General features: G+C 44.3%; 1 protein-coding gene across 1 annotated transcript in view; it reads left to right on the top strand.

The window, feature by feature from the left end:
* Positions 1-3,938: 3,938 nt before the first annotated feature.
* The window catches only part of LOC149360197 (monocarboxylate transporter 10-like), a 36,384-nt gene continuing 15,138 nt past the window's right edge, over positions 3,939-25,184 (top strand). The window contains exons 1-4 of the mRNA XM_089572206.1: positions 3,939-4,194; positions 18,093-18,357; positions 21,583-21,731; positions 23,730-23,942. Coding sequence (XP_089428332.1) covers positions 18,138-18,357; positions 21,583-21,731; positions 23,730-23,942 — 582 coding nt within the window. The 5' untranslated portion in view covers positions 3,939-4,194; positions 18,093-18,137. The remainder of the gene's footprint in view (positions 4,195-18,092; positions 18,358-21,582; positions 21,732-23,729; positions 23,943-25,184) is intronic.

The raw sequence follows: 25,184 nt of genomic DNA, 5'->3' as shown, positions 1-25,184 counted from the left end.
TCTCAAGAAATGAAATAAAATAAACAAAAAAATTGGAGAGGAAGCCCGCACCCAACCAGAGGTTATCGCAGGCGATCCAATTAAACATAAAAGAAAAGGGGCCAACGCCCAAGAGAAAATTTAAGAAAGACCAATTACAAGAGAGGAAAAAAAAGGATGGATAGCAGTTGCCGTAGCGCAGTTGGTAGAGCAACGGAAGCGAAATTCGGAGGCCGTGGGTTCAGATCCCGCCGGCGGCATGTGGTTGTTTTTCTTCTGTTTTCTCACCAATTATCTTTAGGCCATGAAATAATACACTATTAATCTTCCATTAATCGACACCACAAATTACACAGAAAAAGAAATATTCCCCTATGACCCTTGGTTTCCATGGCTGCTAGCTTCCTTCGTGTTTAGAACCATCAGCAATTGGAAAGGCCATGAAAGATAGAAAAGACATAGGATTAAAGAAAACTTTTTGCACCAGGAAACATAGCGTCGTCAGTAATTAAAAACACACTCCCCCCCCCCCCCCAAAAAAAAAAAAAACAACTTTTTTTTACATGGATGACGTCAGTTCATCTTCATTGGGCGGCGTGGACATTATTGCTGCTTTCGAAAGCAGTATCCTTGAAAACACAATTTACTGTCCAGTAATGTTGGAAAACATCATTGTTCTAGAATGCGATCCCGTTTTACCAACCGGGGCACGCGCTGTAAAGTGTGGCTTTTAATTTAGCAATCATTTCTCCTTGGGCTGTGCCTCCAACATGCAGTGTCAGATTATTGGCGATGTCATAGGTTGTGTTCAAAAACAAGACTAAAACACTGCAGTCTAGAACAGCTCTTGATAAATATTGCACGGCTTATAATATTTCTTCCACTTAATTTCTAACGTACACATGAATAAGAAACACTCACTTGCTTAGATTCCAAGTGGTACTCTCTTCCTGAAATCGCAGCTTGCACGTAATGGTGTGACTACGAAACCAATGCGCATGGGAACTAATTAACACATATATTTACTTTATCATGTAAGAGAAACGGAGTAAGACCAAATGGTGGGCGAGTTGAATTCGCTTCATGATGAAAAGTAAGGCAGAATAGAAATTTGAATAAGTTGGTACATGATTCGTCACAAAGTGCGCAGCGACCCGCGCTGTGATAATCCTACTGGTCCTGATAAATGCAGGTCCTGCCATTTTCTTGTGTATTATGCGGCAGCTGAAAAAGAACACTCTTAAGTTTAAGGTTCATGAGTAGTGGAAGTTGTTTCAAGGCCATGACGATTAATTAGTTACGCACACATGCTGTATATTTTTTTCTAGCATACTTTCGCGGAAATACTTTTGGTGAATCACTGAATATATAGATACTGTTCCCAGGCCTTCGACATTTTTTTTTACTGCTAACGCGGCGCACCTTGCCAAATACGCTCTAAACGCACTTGCTTGAATCACAAGCACCTTTTCAATAAACGCTTTATTGCAGCTCGTTTTGGTGCACAGGCCCTATGTATTATCCCCATCATCGTTGGTCCTTCTACTTCTAATGCAGGGAAGAGGCCTCTTCCGTCAGTGTCAAGCTCGTTTTTTCCTGCGCCAGGTGCAGCCACCATATTTTGGAAGATTTCCTAGTCTTTCACACGTCCTTAATCCTCTTCCATCCCTGCCACGTTTTCTTTCTCTGAGGATTCACACTGTTATCACAAAGGGCCATCAGCTACTGGTCATCTGCATTACACGTTGCACCCATGTTCATTCCCTCTTGCTTACTTCGGAATGTTATTATCTCTTGTTTCCTAATTCATGCCGTTTCCTGGCGTCTCTTCCCCTTGCCCATGAGACTTCTCGGTTCATTTTCCATGCGTCGAGAAATGAATGTGATGTGAAATTCCCAACTCTGGGAAGGCGGGAAGGGGCGAATACTTACATCGCCAAGTAGTCCTTAAAGATATATTTACCAAATTGTCATTAACCTGCGCGGCCTTAGTATGTATGTATGTATGTATGTATGTATGTATGTATGTATGTATGTATGTATATATGTATGTATGTATGTATGTATGTTTGTATGTATGTATGTATATATGTATGCATGCATGCATGCATGCATGTATGTATGTATGTATGTATGTATGTATGCATGTATGTATTTATGTATGTATGTATGTATGTATGTATGTATGCATGCATGCATGCATGTATGTATGTATGTATGTATGTATGCATGTATGCATGTATGCATGTATGCGTGAACGTGTGTATGTAAGTATGCATGCATGCATGCATGTATGTATGTATGTATGTATGTATGTATGTATGTATGCATGCATGCATGCATGCATGTATGCATGCATGCATGCATGCATGAATGTATGTATGCATGCATGCATGTATGTATGTATGCATGTATGCATGTATGTATGTATGTATGCATGTATGCATGCATGCATGCATGTATGTATGTATGCATGCATGTATGTATGTATGTATGTATGTATGTATGTATGTATGTATGTATGTATGTATGTATGTATGTATGTATGTATGTATGTATGTATGTATGTATGTATGTATGTATGTAAGACCACTCTTCGCTTTCTGCCTTTGCTTTTGTGGCGCCATCAATTGGAAGGTTTCGAAAACAGGCATCTTTGCGATGGCCTCCGAGTTCGGTGTTCCCCTGAGGCCACACTGAGCGGTCGTTGTTTTTTATCACCTTGCATAGATGGCGCGAAATGACTAGCGCGCACCATGTGACGCAAATGCCAGGACGCCCACAGTGAAGAACCCCTGGCGACTTGTGCAATTAAGAACAAAGCGGCACCGCTAACGACAGGCCAACACCCTGCCACTGTCCCAACGCTTGCAGCACAGTGGTGCCTCGCCTCCGATTGGCTCTGCGCCCGGTCCGCTGGCTCGTGTGTCCTTTCGGCGCGCTCTCTTGGCTGAAGACATTCGTATTCCTTCCAGGATATTGGTCACGGTGGCCATGCTCTGGTGCAAGCGCAGGCTAATCCGAGCTTCCTGCTCGTGACACCTCCAAGATGAATGCGTCATCTGCGTTCCACGGAGGCCTGCTTTCAGCGCCCGTGCACTGATACGTCCACACGTTCTAGGGTTTCGTGGCACTGAATGAACTCTTGTCTGTATAAAGTGCCTTGAGGGACAGAGGCACTGGAGAGCTACCGGGCTGAAAAAAGTTCTATGAAGCAATAACCTCGTAGAGGCTTCATCATAGAATGTCATACAATTTGAATGATATTCTACATCTCTATGATGACTGTATGATTTTGCAGAAATGTATAACATTTGTATGATAATTTTCTATAATTTGTATCATAATTGTATGATATTTCTATGACAAACTCTACGAGTTCATTGCACCAACAACTTTTTTCATCAGGGTACGGCTCCAGAACTAGAAATTTTGCGTAGGAAAGCGAGATTCGCTAGCATTTTTTTTCGCAAAAAAGTTCAGGAAATGTATTGTTCAAAGAAGAGCCCTCCCCCCTCCCCCCCCCCTGCTTACCGGCTACACCAGAGATATTCATTCTGAAGGTCGCCCATAAATTCGTAAGTTCGCCGCTATTGAAGGAGATCTCACAACACGGTTTACGAGTGTTTAACAGCTCGCAACACGCCTCATCCCTAAAAGAAATCGACTTTTTTTTCTTTAGGAACGCGCCGATGACTGAGCAGATTAATCCTTACTTGGGTGTTTAAGAATGGCGGTGATTTTTCATAGAGGCTGTCGGCAGTTCGAAGGGGTGGCAGTCTATGCGGAACTGTGCCCTTTCCCACACCTCGTACCGGGCGTGGGCGGTTGGGAAACACTCTCGAGTGGGCCTCACCGTGAGCTATTTTGCGCTCCCGGAGGGGTCCAAGACTTCGCTGCGGCAGTGGTTGAGGCCGTTCGGCGAACGGAGCGAACGAAGAGAGGAGGGCAGCGAGGCTGACGCAATCTGGGTTAGGGCTTTGGGCCGGCTGCCACGGTCACATGGTGCGCATCCTGAAACCGGCGTTTCGCCCGTCGCCGCCGCCCGTGCCTGCCTCGCGGCCCTTGGTTTTGTGTGCGCGAGGGAATTGCGGGCACAGCGTTTGGCTGTCGCCCGCACGGCGCCTTGAAAAATTACTCCTCTTCGCGTTCTCGTCGCGAGGCTTAGGAGTCTACTGCGGCGCGTCTTCCACATCTTGCCCACGTGAACACACGGTGAGTGCATCTTCTCCAACGAGTGGTTAGATCAATGCAAGAAGCCTGAGAACGGTGTGGATGTGGTAGACGAGCTAGTGTGCGCTAAGTAGATCACATTTTGGACAATGGGAGCAACAGGAGCGGTCGCTTTATTATAATCGTGTTGAGAAGGGCCCCTCACGTAGTTTGCTTGCGGGTAATGAATCTGAAGCTTTTCGCTGCAATGGCTCAATGTGTGGAGTTTCATTGTATGGACGAACACTGAAGTGAGCGTGGTGGATAGTAGGAAAATTATCTGGGATGAAGCGATTTCTAATATATCGGACTGTCACTACAAATCATGCAAGGAGATACAAATTGGTGCTATTGTTTGCAACCTGCACGCAAGAAAGTACTGTATATGACATAACTTGCATTAGCACGTGCAGGGAAAAGTACTTAGACGGATCAACCTGATGTTTACGCATGGTTTTTGCGGGCAGCTAACTTTTTTTCACTCAATCCTTACTTTAATGCTTGTAACCAACAGGGTAGATAGCCAGTGAGGACGGCCGCGTTTTTAAAAGTTGTTCATGCAAAGCGGCTGCCATTGGACAGCGCTTAAGCGGCCCTCGTCAGCGTAGCTTTATGAGAGACGCTAGCTACCTATTTCGATATATATATTTATTGCTCCTGTAATGTCCCGTGGGCCTTTACATGAGAGGTGTGGTGAAAATGAATTCCTTAATAAATTTGGAGGACATTTGGTGATTCAGAGGTACCGAGAGTTCGAGGCTCGCCTCTGTCATGTTATCTACTTGCTCCAGTGAAAACATAAGCAAGATGGTTTTCGATGAAGGGGGGCCCGGGAACTAGCAAAAAAATCTTCGCTCACGGTACGATGTATGTAAATGGTAGTGTTTTTTTTTTGTAAATTGTTCTTCTGCTAAACAATGCATCAAACATGGATAAGAAGCACGTATCAATTACGCATTTCCTTCTGTATTCGCATTCTGTCGCCATGCGTGGAAAGCGAGACATCAAAGAAGCAACCTTGAACGACAGCACTAGAAAATGGAAGTAGGTGGGCTTTTTACGCAAAGGCGTTAAAACGTGTTTTATTGCCAGCCGTGAGTGAACAGGGGTTGACGCCGTAGCTTTCCATTCATAAGTCGCCTTTTGTGGAGCACATGCTCTCAGCCTTGGCTTGCGTAAAACGCATATACACTCGGTATAAGTGATCGTCGAGTAGTGTATCACAAAGCGCCTGGGTGCATAATGTTGAAGCTTTGAAGGTTGCAGGTTGTACAAACCTCCCCGAGTATTCGAAAGTTGCAGAGAGAAATTGACTATTCGCGCGGAAAGGTCCCTGCTGCTTGCGCTCCGAAAAATATGCTTGCGTTTGAAAGTGACGATCAGCGGGGAACACGCTAATGATTATGCACGCTTCTAGCTCCGTTACAACTTACAAAACCGGATTCACAGAACAAAGCTCGTGAAAGTAGAAAAATAGGCGTGAAACTTTAGGGGCTGAAATCGCACTAGCTGTGCGAAATGACTGTATCCAAGGGGCGATGCGGGCTGAGAACTTTCGTGAATGTCAGGATGAGGAGTTATTTTTTTTTATTTATTGGCGAGCGATTCCAATTTCACGCTATGAACATCAAAGGCGCAAAGGCATTCTGTATGTTTGCTGGAATTCCATCTCAAATGGAAGCGTGATGCTACCGTATTTTTCTTATTCGCGAGACAAACTCAGAAACAAGAGATGCCGAGGCGTAATCAAAGCCCCCCTAAACATAATATAAAAAACCCCAGGTGGTCGAAATTTCCGGAGCCCTTCACTACGGCGTCTCTCATAGCCTCAGTCGCTTTGGGACGTTAAACCCCAATAAACCAAGCCAAACCTAAACATAATATACGACTGTGCAGCTGTACGGCACTCGCCGAGAAGAAAGCAGTCCACCAAGAAAAAATTGACGAAAGATGATGGAAGTAAGGAAAGAGTGAAATATATGATAATTAGTCCACACAACTTTGAGTGGCAAATGCTGCCTTTTTTTTAAATAAGGAGTCCCAAGCTGCTCTGCCAACTACACACACGTGATTGAAGAATAAGGGCAAAGAAAAAAAACCATGATTACATTAAAAAATAAATGAGGATCAAAAGGCGCATAGATGAGATGGCATAAGAGCACAAAGAATGTTACGATCGCACACTTTTTTCACTAATACAAGCATTGAATAATTAATTTGATTATAACATTTTATTGGCGATGCAAAGCCGCACGCTAGTTGGATGTAACTACAATGTAAACGCACACCTTACAGCGATGTTAAACGAAGATAGGGGCCTGACGCCGATACCTGACCCGCTTCCTGTCTTTGCTTTGCCTTGTGTTTAGGTGATGATCCACAAAATAAACAGCGTTTACCGCTGATACTTAGGTGACCAAGCTCAAGTGGTTTTTAAATTATGCGTTACAAAACTAGGAAGTTCTCCACGCAATTCCCTTAAAATGAACAACGTTTTTTGGTGACAGAAGTGTCTACAGCGATGACATGTTTTTCTTGTATGAGGTATTTTCCTCTAATCTCATTACGGGATTGAAAGCCTTGAAATCCTAAAACTAAGACGCACATGTTTGAAGGAATTCTGAGACACTTATGCAATACCCGGCACAGCTTCTCCTTTCCTCCTTCATCTTTCTAAATATACAAAAGCGCACTGCTAGAATACTGCCAGAAAGAAAAGCGAGGACTGGAAGGGGCCGTCTGGCACTGCGTTGGTTTGCGGTTACGGACGCCGTTGTTTGACGAGAGTGCTGTCTCAGCCGCCGGCTCCAACCGAGAAAACAAACAATCTAGGCGTTAGAAAAAATATGCACTAAAATGCGCTTGCTGCTTCCGGTGAAAGTTTTATTTCACGTGTTTCGCGGAGCCGATAAAGAAAACTGCGCGTAAATAACTCGAGACTGCGGTGGTGAAAATTATTCAGTTTAATGAACTGGTAGCTGCTGCACTAGTAAAATCTCCATGGCTCATTTACAGTGATTCATTTCAACCGCTACTCCTGGGGAGGGGGGGGGGGGCGGAATCTTTGCTGTTCTTTTATAATGTAAAGAACAGAATTCCAAAATTAAGCTTCACTGAAAATCGTAAAATAAAATATCGCTGTAAGCTTAATAAGCTCAAAACCTTAAATCTAAATTAGTTGAAACTTAAAACACATCTCCTGCAGTGTTGAAACTATCTTTAATTAAAAAACTCCAGTTAAGTAATGCTTTTTACGATAACAAAATTGAGAGCCTTCACAATAGTGTCCTGGGTAAATAAAGGCACTTAACACTAAATTAATTCTTGCAGCAAGAAAGATTGATTGCTTGATTACAAACATCTTTATTTCTTCAATATTCTCAGAACATGTGGGTGGGCCGCCTAGTCCGGTAGTCCACTGGCTGCTGCTGCTGCGCTGGCCCTCCCCACCAGCCAGTGCTGACGGTCAGGATCATCGCTGAACAGAATAGCCTCCCACTGCTCCTCCGAGGGGTTGGGAATGGGGTCAACTAAGGGATTATATTGGCATGCCCACACCATATGGTTGCCGCAAGAAAGAAATGTAGAATATTCAGTACGGTAATATTTGTTGGTCAGCCATACTAGCTTTGCTCTGTTTCGTCTTCGAGAATGTCTTCGAAACGGAACTCTTTATTTGGGCTGACTTGCGCCCGCAAAGAACTGAATCACTCGGCGGCGGCGTAGTAGCAAGCGTGCTCGGCGGTCGTCGAACAGAATGCCCGTCGCTGTCGACCGTGCTCTTTTTAACGCTGATAACGAACCTTGGAGATAAAGCTTGGAAAGTTACTTGAACATTCTGGCGCAAAGTAGAATCGGCTCCGTCTGGATGCGATCGATCGAGATAAATCTAGGCGCGTCTTGCGTCACAAACAAAGCGATAAAGTGGCATATCGGATGCTTTGAAGAATGAACAAACAAACATTCGCGGCAATATTTTCAAGGCCGTTCCGGTCTGGTATGCTCATGTACAGTCTTTGTCAAAAGTAACCAGGCTGCATGGTTTTCTTCTAGCTCGTACAGTGGAGCTGCCGCCGCGGTGGCTCGTTGGCTATGGTGCTCGGCTGCTGTCCCGAAAGACGCGGGTTCGATCCCGGCCGCGGCGGTTGAATTTCTTTGGAGGAGAAATTCGAGACCCGTGTACTGTGCGATGTCAGTGCACGTTAAAGAACCCCAGGTGGTCGAAATTTCCGGAGCCCTCTACTACGGCGTCTCTCATAGCCTGAGTCGCTTTGGGACGTTAAACCCCATAAACCAACCGTACAGTGGAGCCCTTACAGCTCCCCTGAAGCTTAAATGGTCGTTAAAGGTAAGGACTGTAGGTCTTCTTACCTTCCAACACCATTTGAGCTTTAGGAAAGCCACAGGGGCTCCACTATACAAGCTACAAGCAAACCATACAGCCTGGTTACTTTTGACAAAGACTGTACGTGATATATCTGGCCGCCGTTATGTCTCGTCGCACTTACGTGATGCGCACTCGTATATCACATAAATATATTGCTTCGGCGGATATAAATGAAGGAATAATTGAGGAGAATTTGAGATACTGTGAATATTACTATCGCGTTCAGCGGAATCTGCCGAACAAAACTTGAAAAGCCTTTTTCATAGGCCATCTTGTGCTGTGGCGTTGGGTGAAATTTAGAAAGGAAAATTGCAACACCAAATCTGACGCACTCAAGAAAGATACCCGGAAGCTATATTCGCCCCACTTTTTACATGAATGAATCTTGGCTCGGTTTCTGCTGTTCGCTAATACAATGTGCCCCAGCGCGGTTACCAAACACTTCTTAGCGTTTTGAAAGTGCTTGCCAAGCTTGCACCATGCTACACGAATTATTTCTAGGAACGCCAACGTGATGCGCAACGAGAAATGACCGACATTCTGCCAGACCGTGATAGGCTTTTACAGATCTCTGCACGTGAACCGGATGTGTAAAAATAGATCAAAGAGAGCTTGCTGCGCTTGGTGATGCATGTTACTCTTTCTTTAGCGACTGTGGACACACTTCTTAGGTTTGCTAGGACGGGGCGTTTCTATATATAGGGTGTCCCAGCTAAATGTAACCAAGATTGTAAAAAAGAGGATGTTCTCTAGCCCAGTGAGACCAACTGAGGGTTGTTGACAGTCGCGTGTCCTAGTCTGCGGTAGTTTTTCATTATACAGAAGTAATGAATTAGAAGAGACTTAGTAGCTGACTTTTAATTATTGCCTTCAGGAAGAAAGTGTCAATGCAGGTGTTGTAGAGCCCATAGAAAAATGGCCCTGTGCAGTGTTTCCAGCCTAGTACCGCTGGTACAGCTTCATTTATTTGCCTTAAAAGAAAACCCTCGAAATACAAAAAGAACCACGTGATAAGAAAGCAGTTTCAGCGCCTCCAAACGACCGGTCAAGCAACGACATCCGCTTATGTTTGCAACGCTGTCCGGAACAGGGTTCAGCGTTTTGAGGCGGCGGCGAGATATGCGCCAGGAACTGGCGCTGCTTTTCAAGGAAGTGAAGCGTGGCTCGCATGGAGCGCTTTTTCACGCGGAACCTCACCTCGAGTAATAGGCATGTGGCCGTGCCGCCGAACTTGCACTGTCACGCGCCGAAGAAGCGGTCGCCCTAGCGCCCATGCGAGAGTTGCTGGCTGGCGTATATCTCGCAACCATCGTAAAACGTGTTACACCGTTCGGGTCAGTATTGCAAAGATAAGCGAATGTAGTTGCTTGACCGGTCATCTGGGAGCGCTGAAAGTGCTTCGCTATCACGTGGTTGTTTTTGTATTTCGCGGGCTTTCTTTTAAGGCACATAAATGAAGCTGTATCAGTGGTACTTGCTTGCAAACACGGCAACCGGTTATTTTTCTATGGGATCTACAATTCTTACATTGGAACTTTCTTACTGAAGGCAATAATTAAAAATGTTAGCTGATAGTCTCTGCTAATTAATTACTTTTGCATAATAAAAAAAATTCTGCAGACTAGGACACGCCACTGGCAATAACCCTCAGTTGGTCTCACTGGGCTAGGGCACTTCGTCTTTTTTAAAAGCTTGGTTACATTGAGCTGGGACACTCAGTATATTGTGTGTACATTTTAGGCCGCAAGAATTGATTTCATCTCGAGCCCTAAAACTCTCCTGAGGCAATGAACGTGCCTAATTCTGCTGAAACCTACGTGTTTCGTTTAAAAATAGCCACTCGGGAAGCGATTCCACCCGACTGTGATCCGTTCGTCAATCTTACTTCCAACGATAGATGCCAGTCCTTCTTTCTGTATCGTGAAGTCTTCGGTACCGCTGCGGCTTTCCGGAATCCCAAACCCTCGTGCTAAACAAACCTGCAATGAAAATGTCATGCAGTTTGCCCTGGGAGCTCGCTACGTCGTCAAGAGTGGGACTTATGTGGTGACATAACTCATATGGGCATGGACCACGCGTTTTTCGCTGTGTGAGTTGTCAAGGCTGAAACGAGCGCGCGTTTCTGCTGTCGGCGTCACTTGGTGATAGTGCTGGATGAAAAGTCAGGGCCGATAATTGCGGAAACAAAAATGCCACAAATTTTTACTGCTCCCTGTGAAAATAACCAGGATTGATCGGGACCCCGATCATTTTCATTTATATTGTATGAGGTGCTCTCTTCAACTTGTTTTCAGTTGTTCAGGCGAGCCCACCCAGGCTTGATATCTGCAAGCTCCTGATCCTTATTGAACAATGGATATCACTCCACATTACCAGAAAAAAAATGCAGGTGCGCTGTAAAGGCGCTTGTTGTCCCATTGTTGGGAGTGAGGGCGTTTTATTTACTAATTTAGTTTCCTCGTTCTCCTTTGCGGTGTTTTGGAGACAGTGCGGCTCACTACTTGAAGGTGCAAGTCAAATGACACTTGAATCAAAATATATGCCAGCTTTCTAAAGCAATGCATGCCTCATCAATCCTATTAGGTTATTATGGATCCTATTAGCCTGATAGTAGCCCTTTTAAAGCCGGATGACCCCTGAAAAAGCAAAAAAGTTCACTTTGCCAGGTAGACATGATGTTCCGGCGTTATATTTGCCACCATCAGTTTCCAATGGTGTCCGTCATTGAGCTTTCGCTCTGTCAGAGGTCTGACCAATGCCTTGGTCAGCTCGTCCGCAGCCTCTGGGAAATGAAGGCCGGTAGTATGAGATGCACGTAGAGGATCTTGCGGAAAAGTTCTAAACTATATATGGTCGCGAACATTTGTTGTCATCGGGAGTGCGTTTCTCGCCTTTCACGGTTGTACCTTGACTAGGATTTCTTCACTCGTCCGGAGAGTTGTTCGATGGAACCATACAACACTAGACACTTGGTTTGTGTTCCATTAATACTCGAGTTTCAAACTGGTGGTAATAACGGCGGTGTGATGGTAGCTGAATGGTTGCCCTCTTTATAACGAATTTTAGGTGACGTGACAAAATAAAACGCAAGAATAACTCCTTTTACAACGCTGCCTTTCGAGACAGGTCTTAACGAACTATTTTCTGTATTGTCCAATTCAGGCAAATATGTGAGTAAATTACTACGGTATACACCCAAAAATACGGGGGATATATGATTTATGAAGCTATATTACTTTCCGGAATAGTAATCATATCTTTAAGAAAGCTGTCTGCCGTGTTAAATTTCTCTTCATTTTGCTAGCGAAATTTAAGGTCTAAACTTTTGTTCATGATTGGAGATAAATACTCCAGGCAGTTATGAATCCAAGTGTACAGAAAATTGCCGCGTGGAAGTTGCTAGATGTACCGTCTTTATAAATATATTTTTCCGTCGCTTTGGAAGGGGCTCTAGCCCCGCTGGAATTTCCTAAGAGTGTCTTTAAAACCTCAGCGTATTCCAATGCAAAAATATTCGAACAGTTGCGTTGCAGTAATTTTTGTTTTTAGGTTTACTTTTCAGGTGTTATGGGATGCGATGCAGTGTGTGTATTTTGAAACGAACTTCACCCACTCGGTTTAGAGTTATGTATGAACTTTTTACCTTTTGTTTTGATGGATCACTACACATATCAATGGTGGGCCGATTTATCAAAATTGGTTTTAGCTTTCTCCCTTATCAAACCGGATTTGAAATCTAGGGGAATGTTCTATTAGATAAGGATATTGGCATACATTAAAGAATAGCAGTGTGATTGGTTGGTTTAGGTGGTTTAACGTCTTAAAGCGACTCAGGCTGTGAGGGACGCCGTAGTGGAAGGCTCGGGGTAACCGGCTCACTGGCGTTCTTAAACCTCCACTGAGATAGCACAGTAAACGGGCCTCCAGCATTTCTCCTGGATCGAAATTCCACCGCCGCGACCGGGATCGAACCCGCGTCTCTCGGGTTAGCAGCCGAGCACCATAACCACTCAGCCATCATCGCGGCGGCTGACATAGCAAAATGAACTCGTGAAACGAAGGAATACATGTGCATGATACACCGACATACAAACGTTTTGCTCTGTTAAAACCAGTGTTTGGAGTTTTTTAAAAATTATATATAAGCCGCAAACAGCAAACGGACATCCGGTACACGTTTTGAAGGCGAATGACTGCGGATATGAAAATTATTAGAAAAATAATGCTTGCACCGGACATATAGCTTTTTATCGCTAAAAGAATGCCAGATGAAACTAAAAAGATAGGCTCTGCAATGGCGGGTTCACATAAATTCGACCTTCCGGGGGCACATTTCAAAACGATGCAGGAAATGAAAGGTCAGATAAGGGATGTTGAAATCAGAGTTCCAGAATTTTTGGAAGCAGATCATGAGCGTTGCAAAAAACCGCTTTTGCATTTAGAATAAGCGACCAGGAGAACCCAGAGTGAGAACAGAATTGTTGCCATCAATTTCAAAAATGACTAAAATCAAGTTTTAAACATTTCAGTCGCTGTTGTTAATGAGTTCATTACTCTTAGAAAGCTTGAGGCGGTCGCAATCATAGACTACACCCTTCGGAAGAACTTTTATGTCGTGCTCTTGTTAGCCTTCAGATTTGCTAATGGACTCTCATGCAATTGCGCATGCAAAATCATGATGATAGCCGCACTTACACCGACACAGTGATGATCATCATACTACTTCTTGCGTAATGCAAGTGTGTTGCGTACTACTGCTGTATTTCCACGTGATGATAGCGGTAGAAATATCAACTTTGCTCGACACTGTTGACCGACAAAAGGTTATACAGAAAAGCTATTTCTCTCCACGAGTTCTGCGCTAAAGGTCACCACCTGGCATGCGTACCTATTTGGTTTGGTTTGGTTTGTAGAGTTTAACGTCCCAAAGCGACTAAGGCTATGAGAGATGCCGTAGTGGAGGGCTCCGGAAATTTCGACCACCTGGGGTTCTTTAACGTGCACTGAGATCGCACAGTAGACGGGCCTCTAGAATTTCTCCTCCAAAGAAATTCAACCGCCGCTGCCAGGGTCGAACCCGCGTCGTGAATTTAGAGGCGAATATCTGGAAACACTGTACTGGTCAGAGAATTCTACCGAATGGAATAGCCTGAGGGTGCTTTCGTGCTTTCAACATGGCCATACTGTGTACAAGCTGAACTTCGTCTTCTCAGTTGTCAAAAATAGAGGGAGGTGGAATGTATTCATCTGCGCTATTGTATCCATCTATAATATCTACTCGAGCATTACATGCAGTTCTTCAGCATACAGTGGTAATGAAAATATTTGCTTTTCAAGCCGTAATATGCGTATTACAGTTCCTACGTGGTAGGCAGGACGGGCCTTACCATACGTCAAATGTAGCGGCACCTGCCTGTTTCCTCGTTCTGTAGTGGGTGTATGAATGAGTTTTTCTGGGGTCAATGACCGCCGTAGTACGTTGTTCTCGAAAGTACTGCGTTCATGGAGTAGGTTAGCACGTGAGTTCACGGGCACCTGCATTGTGTGGTTGCCTTAGATTCCGAAGTGCGTAGCAGGGCAGGTACGCCAAATAACTACAAGCTCCGCCTTTCAGCGCGGTCCTAGTCTGTCATCATGACGGCCGCTGCGGCGCCGGTGGAAGTCAACGATTCTTTTTATCGCCAGACTTCGCATCGGCGGAGACTATGCAACATTTGAGACGGCAAAAACCGCTTCTCGTGCAGCCCTCCTTAGCGCGTTGCGCCAAGCTTATCGCCCCCGCTGCTCAGGGCACGCATGCTTTCGGCTTCGGTGCAGGCGGACGCTCAGGTTACACTTGCAGGCGGCGCGGGACAGAGCAATGTGTCCGGCCTAACAACAGCTTTTTGCAGCTGGATTTGTCATTCTGCAGTTTCGAGACCATGCGATCTGCGTGCCTTCTCTCCTTTGCTCAATGTTTTGCTCAGAGTAGAGCTGAACGGAGGCTATGTTAAGGCTCGTAGACGACGAGGTGTTATTCCAAAGCGTGCTTTGCATTAAAGTATCTTGAGTTGTTGCAGATAGGACGCGTCCCGTATGCTTAGCGCGCAGGCTATAGCCGAACATGGACCGCTGTGCGATCTGGTGGGTGGTACTCTTCCCCTAGAAACTGATACACCTCTTGACTACATTAAGATCCGCCTACGTCACTCCGAAAGCGCTTCAGATCCGTATCTTGACAGGCCGATCTTGCCTTGTGCGCTAGCGCGCTCGTTTTATGAGTCTCCTGTTGTCGAGAACGAAAGAGAGAGAATGAAAGAAGCGCTGCTTACTGGCTACACGCTGCTCTTCCAGACTACAAAGAAAGCGGTAGCGTAAAAAGCATGCAGAAGTCTGTTGCTCTACCATGACGCTATCGAATTTAACATATATTACAGTGATTATGCTAGTGTTCCTTGCTGTTTGTAGAAAAGTTGAACGTATTTAGAACTCTTGTGCTGTCCAATTCGTGTTTTTGTTTCATAAAGGAGAATAAGGAGTCAAACGAAAATGCTTTAGAGGCTGTAAAATAATATGCGTAAAGAGGAAACATCGCGTATCACAAAAAATACCTTTGCATGATTTGAAGATTATTTGTTTTTATTTTGCACGCAGTCCACTGCCTCGCCAGGTTGAGAAAATGGTAACAATTAGCTTGAAGCGACATCTTATGCGTGTAGAGCTACAAGTGTGGGACTCAAATGCAGTGAAAAACATTATACGGTGAAAGCTTTTTGTTCCGAATGTTTACACATTTTTGCACCTTGTCATTTCTGGCGTAATAATGCCATGGGCGTATTTTATTGGTTTCTTATTTAAATTTTCATTCACTGTATTAGATCACTCAGCTATATAATGCGCCGCTGAATCAATCTCGAGGCAGGTCTGCGAATGATCGTTGAACGTTGAAGGAGTAGCTGGTGCAGGCCACAATGGACAGGCCGAAGCAAGAATCTGCGAATTGAATGCGCCGGGGGCATGCAGCGTAGGAATCCCTGGGGAAGACCAACATGCTCCGACAGTTCGTCGCGCAGCCTCAACACACTTTTTTTCCCCCAAAATGGGCCCGGTACACCAGTTCTGCGCAGGCTTGCGGCATGTCACCTTAGGCCTGTTCTTGCCGCTACCAGTGTGACGTCATCACCCGTGTCTTACGTACGTTAAAAGCAGCGACTTAGGGTGAGGGTTCAAATTAAACCAAAACAAAATTAGTGTTTACAAAAATATCACCTCATGTGTAATCACTTTTGTTTGTACAATTTTGCTTTATGTTGAATATCATTAGCTGATAATTGTCGAAATAAAAGTATTTTCATCAGGCTGCAGGAAAGAGATATTTATTGGACACTTCATTTTAAAAGGGACACCTGTCCCTCACAGAAACCAAAAGTACAACACAACGACTAGCGTCGCTCGATAGCACATGCAGCCAGAAAATACACTAAACCGACTACTGTCGCAATGGTTGCCAAAAAGGCATACATAAAGGCAAATAATGCCTGAATTAGTGTCGACCCTTTCTGTTGGTAACACACAGCACTTAACTGCAGCGTGATGATATGTTACAGTCACACCACTTATCGACAAACTTTTCAGCAGTAGTCAATGTCGTTAAAGTAACATATCAAGACATGATAGCGAAAAGTACTAATCAATATCGCGACAAATAGAAAGCCATTAAAAACTGATATTTTTTATTAAGCTGCAGGAACACATACACTGAAAACAAAAAGTTATTCGCGACAGAACATATCTGTTGTGCCCACTTAGTAACCAGAAAAAGAAATAATTCATTTTTACATCGTTATGCGGAGATGGTTTCGCACTTTCTTGCTATCATTTTTCGTGCTTCTCTTTTGTCTTCAAGTCTACTACACGATTGGAGGGTGGCCCGTGTCGTTCCCATACACAAAACAGGGGATGCCGCATTGTTTAATAATTACCGTCCCATATCGTTGACCTCTTCATGCTGCAAACTTCTTGAACATACCGTAGCCAATTACATTAAAACATTTCTTGATGACAACAACAAATTATCGTCTTTCCAGCATGGTTTTCGCAAAGGCTTTTCTACGGTCACCCAACTTACATCCGTAATTCACAATTTCGCTCAAGTTCTGGACAATTCCGGCCAAATAGATGTCATATTTCTAGACTTTAAGAAAGCTTTTGATTTAGTTCCGCACAATAAACTTATCCATAAACTTGAAACTATAGGTCTTCCTTCTTTTATTGTTAATTGGGTTGCGGCTTATTTATCTAACCGATTTCAATATGTTAGTATAGATGGTCATTGTTCTAACAAACTTCCAGTCACTTCAGGTGTCCCGCAAGGCAGTGTCCTTGGGTCATTACTGTTTCTTATCTATATTAATGACATTACCGACATCATCTCTCATCCTGTTCAAATTAGGTTGTTTGCCGACAATTGTGTTTCGTTTAATGAAGTTAAAGTTCAAGGCGACCAGATTTTACTTAATCATAACCTACAGAATGTTAGTGAATGGTGCGTTAAATGGGGGATGGAACTAAACGCTGACAAGACAGTATTTATGCGGATCACTAATAAAAGAAACAGTCATTCTTTTTCATATAATCTTCCCACTCGGCACCTTTCAGAAGTCAACGAATACAAGTACCTAGGAGTAACACTAACGAATAATCTTAGTTGGAATAAACATATTGAAACCGTATGCTCTTCTTCGTTTCGCAATCTCTGTTTTCTTAGGCACAAGTTAAAACAAGCTCCCCCTAACGTTAAGCAATTGGCATATTACACCATGATTAGACCAAAACTTGAGTATGCATGCACTGTTCGGGATCCTCACACAAAGACTAACATTAATGCCCTCAATAGAATTCAGCACAAAGCAGTTCGGTTTATATTTTCTAAATATCGCACCACTGACTCACCATCTGCTCTGTTGCCTCAACATAATGTACAGTCCCTTGAAACTCGGCGTAGAATACTAAGGTTAAGATTTCTCTTTCTATTGAAAAATAACAAACTGTCAATGGCTCCCGATTTGTATCTCCAACCGATAACGTGCAGGTCAACAAGAAACAGGCACACTGAATCGTTAAAACCTGACTTTGCCAGCACTAACATATTCAAATTCTCTTTTTTTCCCCGCACCATTAACAAGTGGAATCAGTTACCACCATCATCAACAGTTGACATTGATGCCATTGAACAGGCCGTTCATTGATGTTTTTGACTTGCCTTGTACTTTGTTTTGTGCTTTTTGTATTGTGTTTATTGTGCCCCTCCTGCCAGGGCCCTTCACTGGGCCTGCAGTATGCCCTAAATAAATAAAATAAAATAAAAAATACGATGAGACCTGTATGCGGAGCAGGTACTTTTTATGTACTTTTTTAAAATGGTTTTGCTGAGACGCTTTGTGAAACGATGCTCACAGCCGTATCGTGCTGATTCGAATATTCAGGTATCCGATGTGTTAATATTTGTGTTTCTGATAATCACGCGCTGTTGCAGCTCCAATAAAGGGCAGTCGACGAACCGCACACTGGACGTGACACAATGACGTCGCTGCCATCCAGCAAAGAACAGCAGCCCATAGTTGGGGTCGTGGCCAGTGACGTTGCGATGCTGCGCAAGGATGGAGGCTGGGCGTGGCTGGTCTGCCTGGCTTCCTTCTGGGTTCATGGCGTAGTGTTTGGCATCATCAACTGCTTCGGCGTCCTCTACCCTGTGATACACGACATGGCACCTGACAAGGAGCAGGCTTCTTTTCACGCAGGTGAGACATTTGTCTGCCGGCTTCTACGCAGAAATTTCTGCCCAACGCTTTCCGTGACAGCATGAGCAAGACGCCTAGGCAAGGTAAAGAATTATTCATCCATATCAGTAGGCCGACCATTGAACTTGAACAAATTTTAACCTTTCCGTACGCGGATTTAGTTTGACTAGTGTCAGTGCAAAAGGGTGAGATTAAATAATTGCTAACTATTGCCCAGTAATTTTCTACGTCACTCGTTTTTGCACGTTTCATCGACGCTCCTAGCACGAGGTTAGAAGTGTGCGTTTCTTTCTTTATGCTACAAGACGTTGCAGGAAAATACGTGGCCTTGTAAAGTCTGCTACGGACGTGTCTACAGTGCTCGAGCGGCACGTTTAGTTCTGCAGTTATGACTTTCCACTTCCTGGCTGGCCTTCTGAAGTATTGAAAGATGTGAGGAGTTAAACATGATCCATAGGAATGTGTATGCAAAATAAGGCTAGGTTTGGAGGCCTAGACCACTCAAGAATAACCCAAGTGTACTACCCGGTGCGCCATTCTAGGCAGTCCTTGAAAAATGAGTTGTGTTCAGTGTGAAAGAAACACGGTAATATTTCTAGCTTGTGCCAAGAGGACACTTCGGTAGTAGAATTAGTTTATGACAATGACCTAGAACTTGCAGTAGTGCATAGAGAATATGACAAGGGGGGTTTTGTCGTGGTAAGTAAATTTAGAAAGCCCTCCTTCGCAAAAGTTTTACGCAATGTTTTGTTTTGCGAGTATTGACAGTCATGTAATACCACTTGTCTAAACGATCGCCTCTGCTTCCTACACTACTTTCGTACTTTCCAAATCCTCAAGTTTGGCTTCTGTTGGGAATTTTGAGTGCTTGTTCAGCACGGGAGGACTGGTTTTATTTATACAAAATTGTTTTTAAAACGCGGTTCCTATTTCCCCGCTGTTTCAAAATGCGTAAGGTAGTTCGTGACATCTCAGTACAGCACCCTCAGTGTAATTAGGGCCCTAATAATAATAGGCACTGATCGGAGAGCTGCCCTGACCCACGAGCTCTGGATGGCTGCGAGAATTTCAGCGTTCTGATGCGAGGAATAAGAGCTATTGCTGAAAGGACAGGCTTTAAAAAAACGTACCTGTGTGAAAAACTGCATCCATATCGTTTACAAAATGCGGGAAAAACGTCATGGCGTCGATGAGTGAGCTGTGAGATCATGTACACCAGACAATAGTTCACCTGACAACCGATGTGGGTCGTCACCGTCGCTACAGGTTCTCTGTTTTGGGGCCCATTACGGATGATCGCGAGCTCTGGAAGCTGTTTGAATTCTCAAATGGCGGACTGGACAGTACACTCTATGAGATTCAAGTATAATCGAAACTCGCTCTAGTGTATTTCTTATTTCGAATTCGCAGAAATGCGGCGAATATTGTCCTATGTAGATAAGTGCGATAGCGTCAAACTGCGATAGCGTCAAATAAACGTCAAATAACGCCAAGTAGCGTCAAATAGCGTTAAATAACTGCGATAGCGCCAGATGAACCAACGGCATTGATTTTGAGTACACAGACTTGAACGCGCTTACCTAAATCACATGGATGCACCCTGTACCAGCCGTAGACTCTATGCTACTGATGTGAAGAGAGGCAGGAACCGTTCGAATGAAGTGATCACGCAGTAGACAGATACCAGAGATGAAGCATGCTAATTCCAGGCAGCGACGACATATGGGAGAACCACCTTGGTCAGAGTGAATTTTATGTTGGAGGAACGTTGCTAAACGGTCAACTCCAGTTATGGATGTTCTCAAAGACCAGTTTAACCGTTATTACATTGGAACACTTTAATAGTTCACTTGAAAAAGAGGGCGCAAGCATACCCAAATAATTTAAAGCTGGAGTTTATTAACTATCCTTGCCGTAATTAGCTGACATTAATAATTGTCGCACCGAACAAAACGTATAATTGAAACCACTAAATCAAACTACGAAACCAAACTTATACTTATTAGAAGCTTAAGATTCGCTATGAGAATTAAGGTCCAGTGCTATTTATGTTGCTGTAGTTCGGGTGCAAAAGTTTTTTCTATTAAGCATGAAATGCTTTTAGCCCCCGTTGTCGGCAGTGTGGTGACGTCACGCCGAGACCGAGAGCCATCATCCGGGCACTGAAATCCACTCATCCGGGCACTGAAATCCAGTCATCCGGGCACTGAAATCCAGTCATCCGGGTACTGAAATCCAGTCATCCGGGCTCTGAAACGAGAACATCCGGGCACCGTACGAGACTTAACGAGATTTAACGAGACTCTCTAAGCCCTCCTACGCGACCGGCATGCAAGCGCCGGTTGGTCTCCAAACGAGACAAAAAATAACTGCTGCCAGTGCCTTCTCAATGTTTATCAAGATATCAGTGGAGCTGTGGGTTTGATAATGCACGGAATTATAATTTCCGATTTCTAATAACGCGTGCAAAAAGCACATAAATGCCACGTTACACTTCGTTGTCATACGTGATCTCTTAGGGGCTTCGCGCATCGAAGCAAAGCCGCGCAGGCGCACAGGGGCCCGGGGGAGAAGCGCTGCGTTCAAAGGGCAAGGCATCGCGCCGAACGGGTGGTGGCGTTCCTCCCTTCCTTTACGGTGCGGTTCGGGTGTCCACCGAGATGGCAGAGAATTACTGCGCCATTTCCTTTCCTCAAAAAACCTTGCGGTCAAATGGCAAGGCATCGCGCTGAACGGGTGGTGGCGTTCCTCCCTTCCTGTACGGTGCGGTTCGGGTGTCCACCGAGATGACATTAGTCCCGTAAACATTTCATGCTTACTCTACTCTCGTTTACGGGAGAGGCAGAGATTTTTTCTAGGAAGTTTTCACAATTATTTCGTTGTACTTCTACAGATAGCGAAATGCACATTTTAGGACATTGCACAGCACCTAAATGACGAATCGTGTTGGCGTGAAGACTCGTGCTGGTGCCCGTCCTGAGATTCAGTGTAACAGAGAGAAGAGTTGCTTGTCTAGACAGCAGAAGCTTGCACAAGAGAAGGGAGAAAGTCCTGAGTCTGCCTGCAAATGTCTCAGCAAAAGGACTTGTCTTCGTCTCGCCTCCTCACTAGCAGAGAAAGCGAGAGAGAGGAGTCCTCGCCGACGGGGGGATTTGTGCAAATCACGACAGGGCCTCTTGTCAAAGTAAAGTGCAAGCTTGTGCTATGCTGCTGCTTTCTTCGCAGCGCTGGTCGGCTCCCTCTGCGTGGGGACGACATTCGCCATGTCTCCTGTGGCTAGCCTGCTCGCCGACAAATTCGGCGCGAGGATCACCGTGGTGAGCGGTGGCGTCATCGGAGTCGTGGGGCTCCTCCTCAGCTCGTGGGCTTTCAAGGTGGGAGTCGAAGGAATCATGTCTCCTCTTGCGTCGCAATCTACGACATACCACGGAAGCAAACACATTATTAGTTACGACAATAGATAAGGCACTTGTTATGAACTATAATGCCAAGTTTCTAGGAAGTTGGGACATGAATTTGAACGAAAAAAAATGAAATGAATACCATCTTGCGAAGACGAAGTCGCCAGCCCCCTATCCTGCCAGGTAATGTCCAGGTCAAACAGGCAGGCCGAGCTGTGTGTTCTGAACAACTAATTACTGTTTTCCTCTATGACCAGCCATATTAGCTGATGTTTAAACTACAGAAGAAGACACCGACAAACTGCTGCGAGTTTTAGCGTAGTTATAGATAACTTTGGGCAGCTCGCCTTCTGTGGCAGACTGACAGGAGAATGTGATATGCCACGCTCCCAGGTTGCTGTGCAATCTACTGACATGACGCGACAAAACTAGGGCGGCTAAAGCAAGTGGTCTCGCGTCGCTATATTCGGGGTCCCGTGTGTGAAGTCTTAAAAGCTTCTGCTGGTAAGGCTTAAACCTATGCTTATTGTGTGCACTGATGCACCTGTGCGGACGAAGGAATTTATGCAAATAGCTAACGTCCTTTATGGAGCAAATGCTGCAAAAATAAAAGCTCCTCAAGGGCGGGATGGTAAACAGCACTGAAGACATCAGACGGGACTGTGAAACGAGCGCCGCTATTATCGAACGATATCATGTCGGAAAAAACGAAAGGAAACAAAAAAAGCCCATACAAGCCATGTGACGAAATCCACTAAGAATGTCACTGCAGTTACATTGTGGCCTTACGTTTATGGTCTAAAATCCCAAGTCATTTGAGGAGCACTAAAATGGAGCTTTTCCTAGTTCTTTTTTCTAAATTGCAGGAACCGACGGGGAAGTAATACACGCCGACGACTCTGAGAATTTGAAAGGCTTCCAGTGCACGGCGCGTGCGCTGTTCACGCTACTTTCATTAAATTGCGATAGATAAAAAAACTGGTGAGCAATACTACGACATATGGACTGCAAGTGATCCATCAAGGACCATCTTGCAAAGTTGGTTTAGTGACCATGATGCGTGGTTGTCATTATAAGCCTCTGCAATTCACAAGAGCGCCCAGTCTTACCACACCACAGAAAAAACCATATAATTAATAAATAAAAGGGAAGCTGAAGGTCCACAGATTGATATAATGGTAGCTAACACATACCGCGCGGAATCAAAACGTCCCTAAATGATGCCGGTTGCACAATATTATTTGCGAGGAGGTCACTGAAGTTCTGAAGCTGCGCCTACTTTACTTTGAACTGAAAGTGAATGGGGCAGTGTTGGAGTTCTTTTAGTCGCACATGAACTCGGCATGGCCAGTGAGACCGCAGCAACGATACCCAGTGTAGCCAGTCGTGGCCGTCCCGTGCAGCTCACTGTCAGTCTCATAATTTTGATGCCGGTACCAAGGAGCAAGACGCCGTGCCTGTGATGACAGTGGCCGATACAACATAAAAATATTAGTGTATCACTTAATTCTCATGGTGTCACTGAACGGGCTATGGTCATTTCTGATCACCTTTTCATTTGATTGACAACGCAGTGCAATGACAAGATTCGTTTTTGAACATGCAGAAAAGCAATATGTAGGTAAATAGTTACTGCGAAGGCGTCCGACCTGCGCAAATTTTAAATCCATAAGGAAAACTTTCACACGATAAATATTGAAATGTGTGAACATCGGTATGCAGGCTTCTCTATAACTTGATACAGGTCAGTGTTTTGTTTTAAATGGGTACGTAATGATACAACGACTTCACTGCCTTGTCTTGAAATCGTTGTTAGGCGAACGCTACTTCATCTTTCAATGCGATTCCGTGAGCCTGCGGCGCCTAATGTGCTCATCTTCATCTAGTGAGTGCTCTTTCATGACAGCTGAAATTTTCTCCATGACCTCTTCCTAGGATGACTGTACTCAAGCAGGTGGTATGCGTACGCAGGTACCCTATGTGCTCATCACGTACGGCGCACTGCTTGGTGTGGGGTCAACAATGGCTTACGCGCCCTCTTTAGCTGTGCTGGCGTACTATTTCGACAGTAGGCTGGGCCTGGCTAACGGAATTGCCACGGCCGGGAGCTCTGTGTTCACTGCCCTCCTGCCGTTGCCGCTTGGGGCTATGCTCGACAGCATTGGTCTGCAGAACACATTCAGGGTAAATAATTCCTCCGGTGTTTCTCTTTATAACAAAAAAAAATTGTACTTCAGCAATTCTTGTTCTTTGATTTGGCTGCGTTTTTGTTGTGCAAAACATTTTTTGACTCATAGAAGTGCTTAGAGTCAAGACCTACACATCTAGTGAGCATGCATGCATTCTGATTAGGTTTGTGACATCCTGAAATGATCATTGTGATATTTATTTTAAACAGTTGCTCTCAGCATTAAAACCATTGAAGATGTTAATTGCGGTTCTTTCGGAGGAACCAAAGACACTTAAAGGCTTTGTGTGCCTAATATACCAATACAGTCATACGAGCTCATGTATCTATGAATGCCGTGACATATATTTTGTAGCCTAGAAAGACCAGTTTACTTTCAATATGTTCTGGTGACCAGCCTATAGATAATTGCATACTAAAAGCGAAGCATAATAAAATGAGAATTTTTGGTTTGGTGTCTATGACGCTGACGGTGTGCTATAATTTTTGTACGATAATAAAACTAGTTACAAAACTTGCCTTTTTTGCATAGCTTTCCGGATGACATTCACAATAAAAGCAGTCAAATAGCAGTTGAAAACTAAATGGAGCTTCTGTAAAGTTATCAAATGCGCGCACCAGCAGACGTTCATCTGTTTCTTGGTTCTTTATTGGGAAAACTCCCTGGAATAATTTAAAATGGTTTAGAAAGTCATATGACGTTTTTATTCGCTTGTTTGGTAGTCCATCTCCGCAACACTAAGCAGAAAAAATACCCAGAAGGTGCCTCGGCCAAGTTTACCATTTACGCTTTTGGACGGTAAGCAGAACTGATTGTCTTGAACAAGAACTAAACATAACATCTTGAGATGTCGCCTGAATTTTTTTGCATTAAATCAGCAGTCATGATTAATGTGCTCTTATTTGAGGTGCCTGAATTCCAAGCTTCACACAAGCTTCACACATTTCGCATCCGAGCTTACGGAGCAACGTGTAGGTTTGCTGTTATGTGCAACTTGCGAGGAGAAATATATCTGGATCAAAAGTGCAACTTCTGAGCATGTACTTGTGACTATTACCGAAGATTGCGCCACGAAGCTGAAAGATGAGATTTTCTGCATGAGCTCACTATAGAGAACAACGAGACATGTCGGAGCGAACTTTCCTGCTTATAATGTTAAAATTTGTGAAACTGCGCACAGTTTTTGTGCACTGAACACAGGAACTGCAAGCACAAAAAGTACACAGCATAACAAACA

The sequence above is a fragment of the Amblyomma mixtum genome, chromosome 2 (assembly GCF_055824585.1).
Source record: "Amblyomma mixtum isolate Tamu chromosome 2, ASM5582458v1, whole genome shotgun sequence".
In the NCBI taxonomy this organism is placed as follows: domain Eukaryota; kingdom Metazoa; phylum Arthropoda; class Arachnida; order Ixodida; family Ixodidae; genus Amblyomma; species Amblyomma mixtum.
This window is presented reverse-complemented; position numbering and strand designations above follow the sequence as displayed.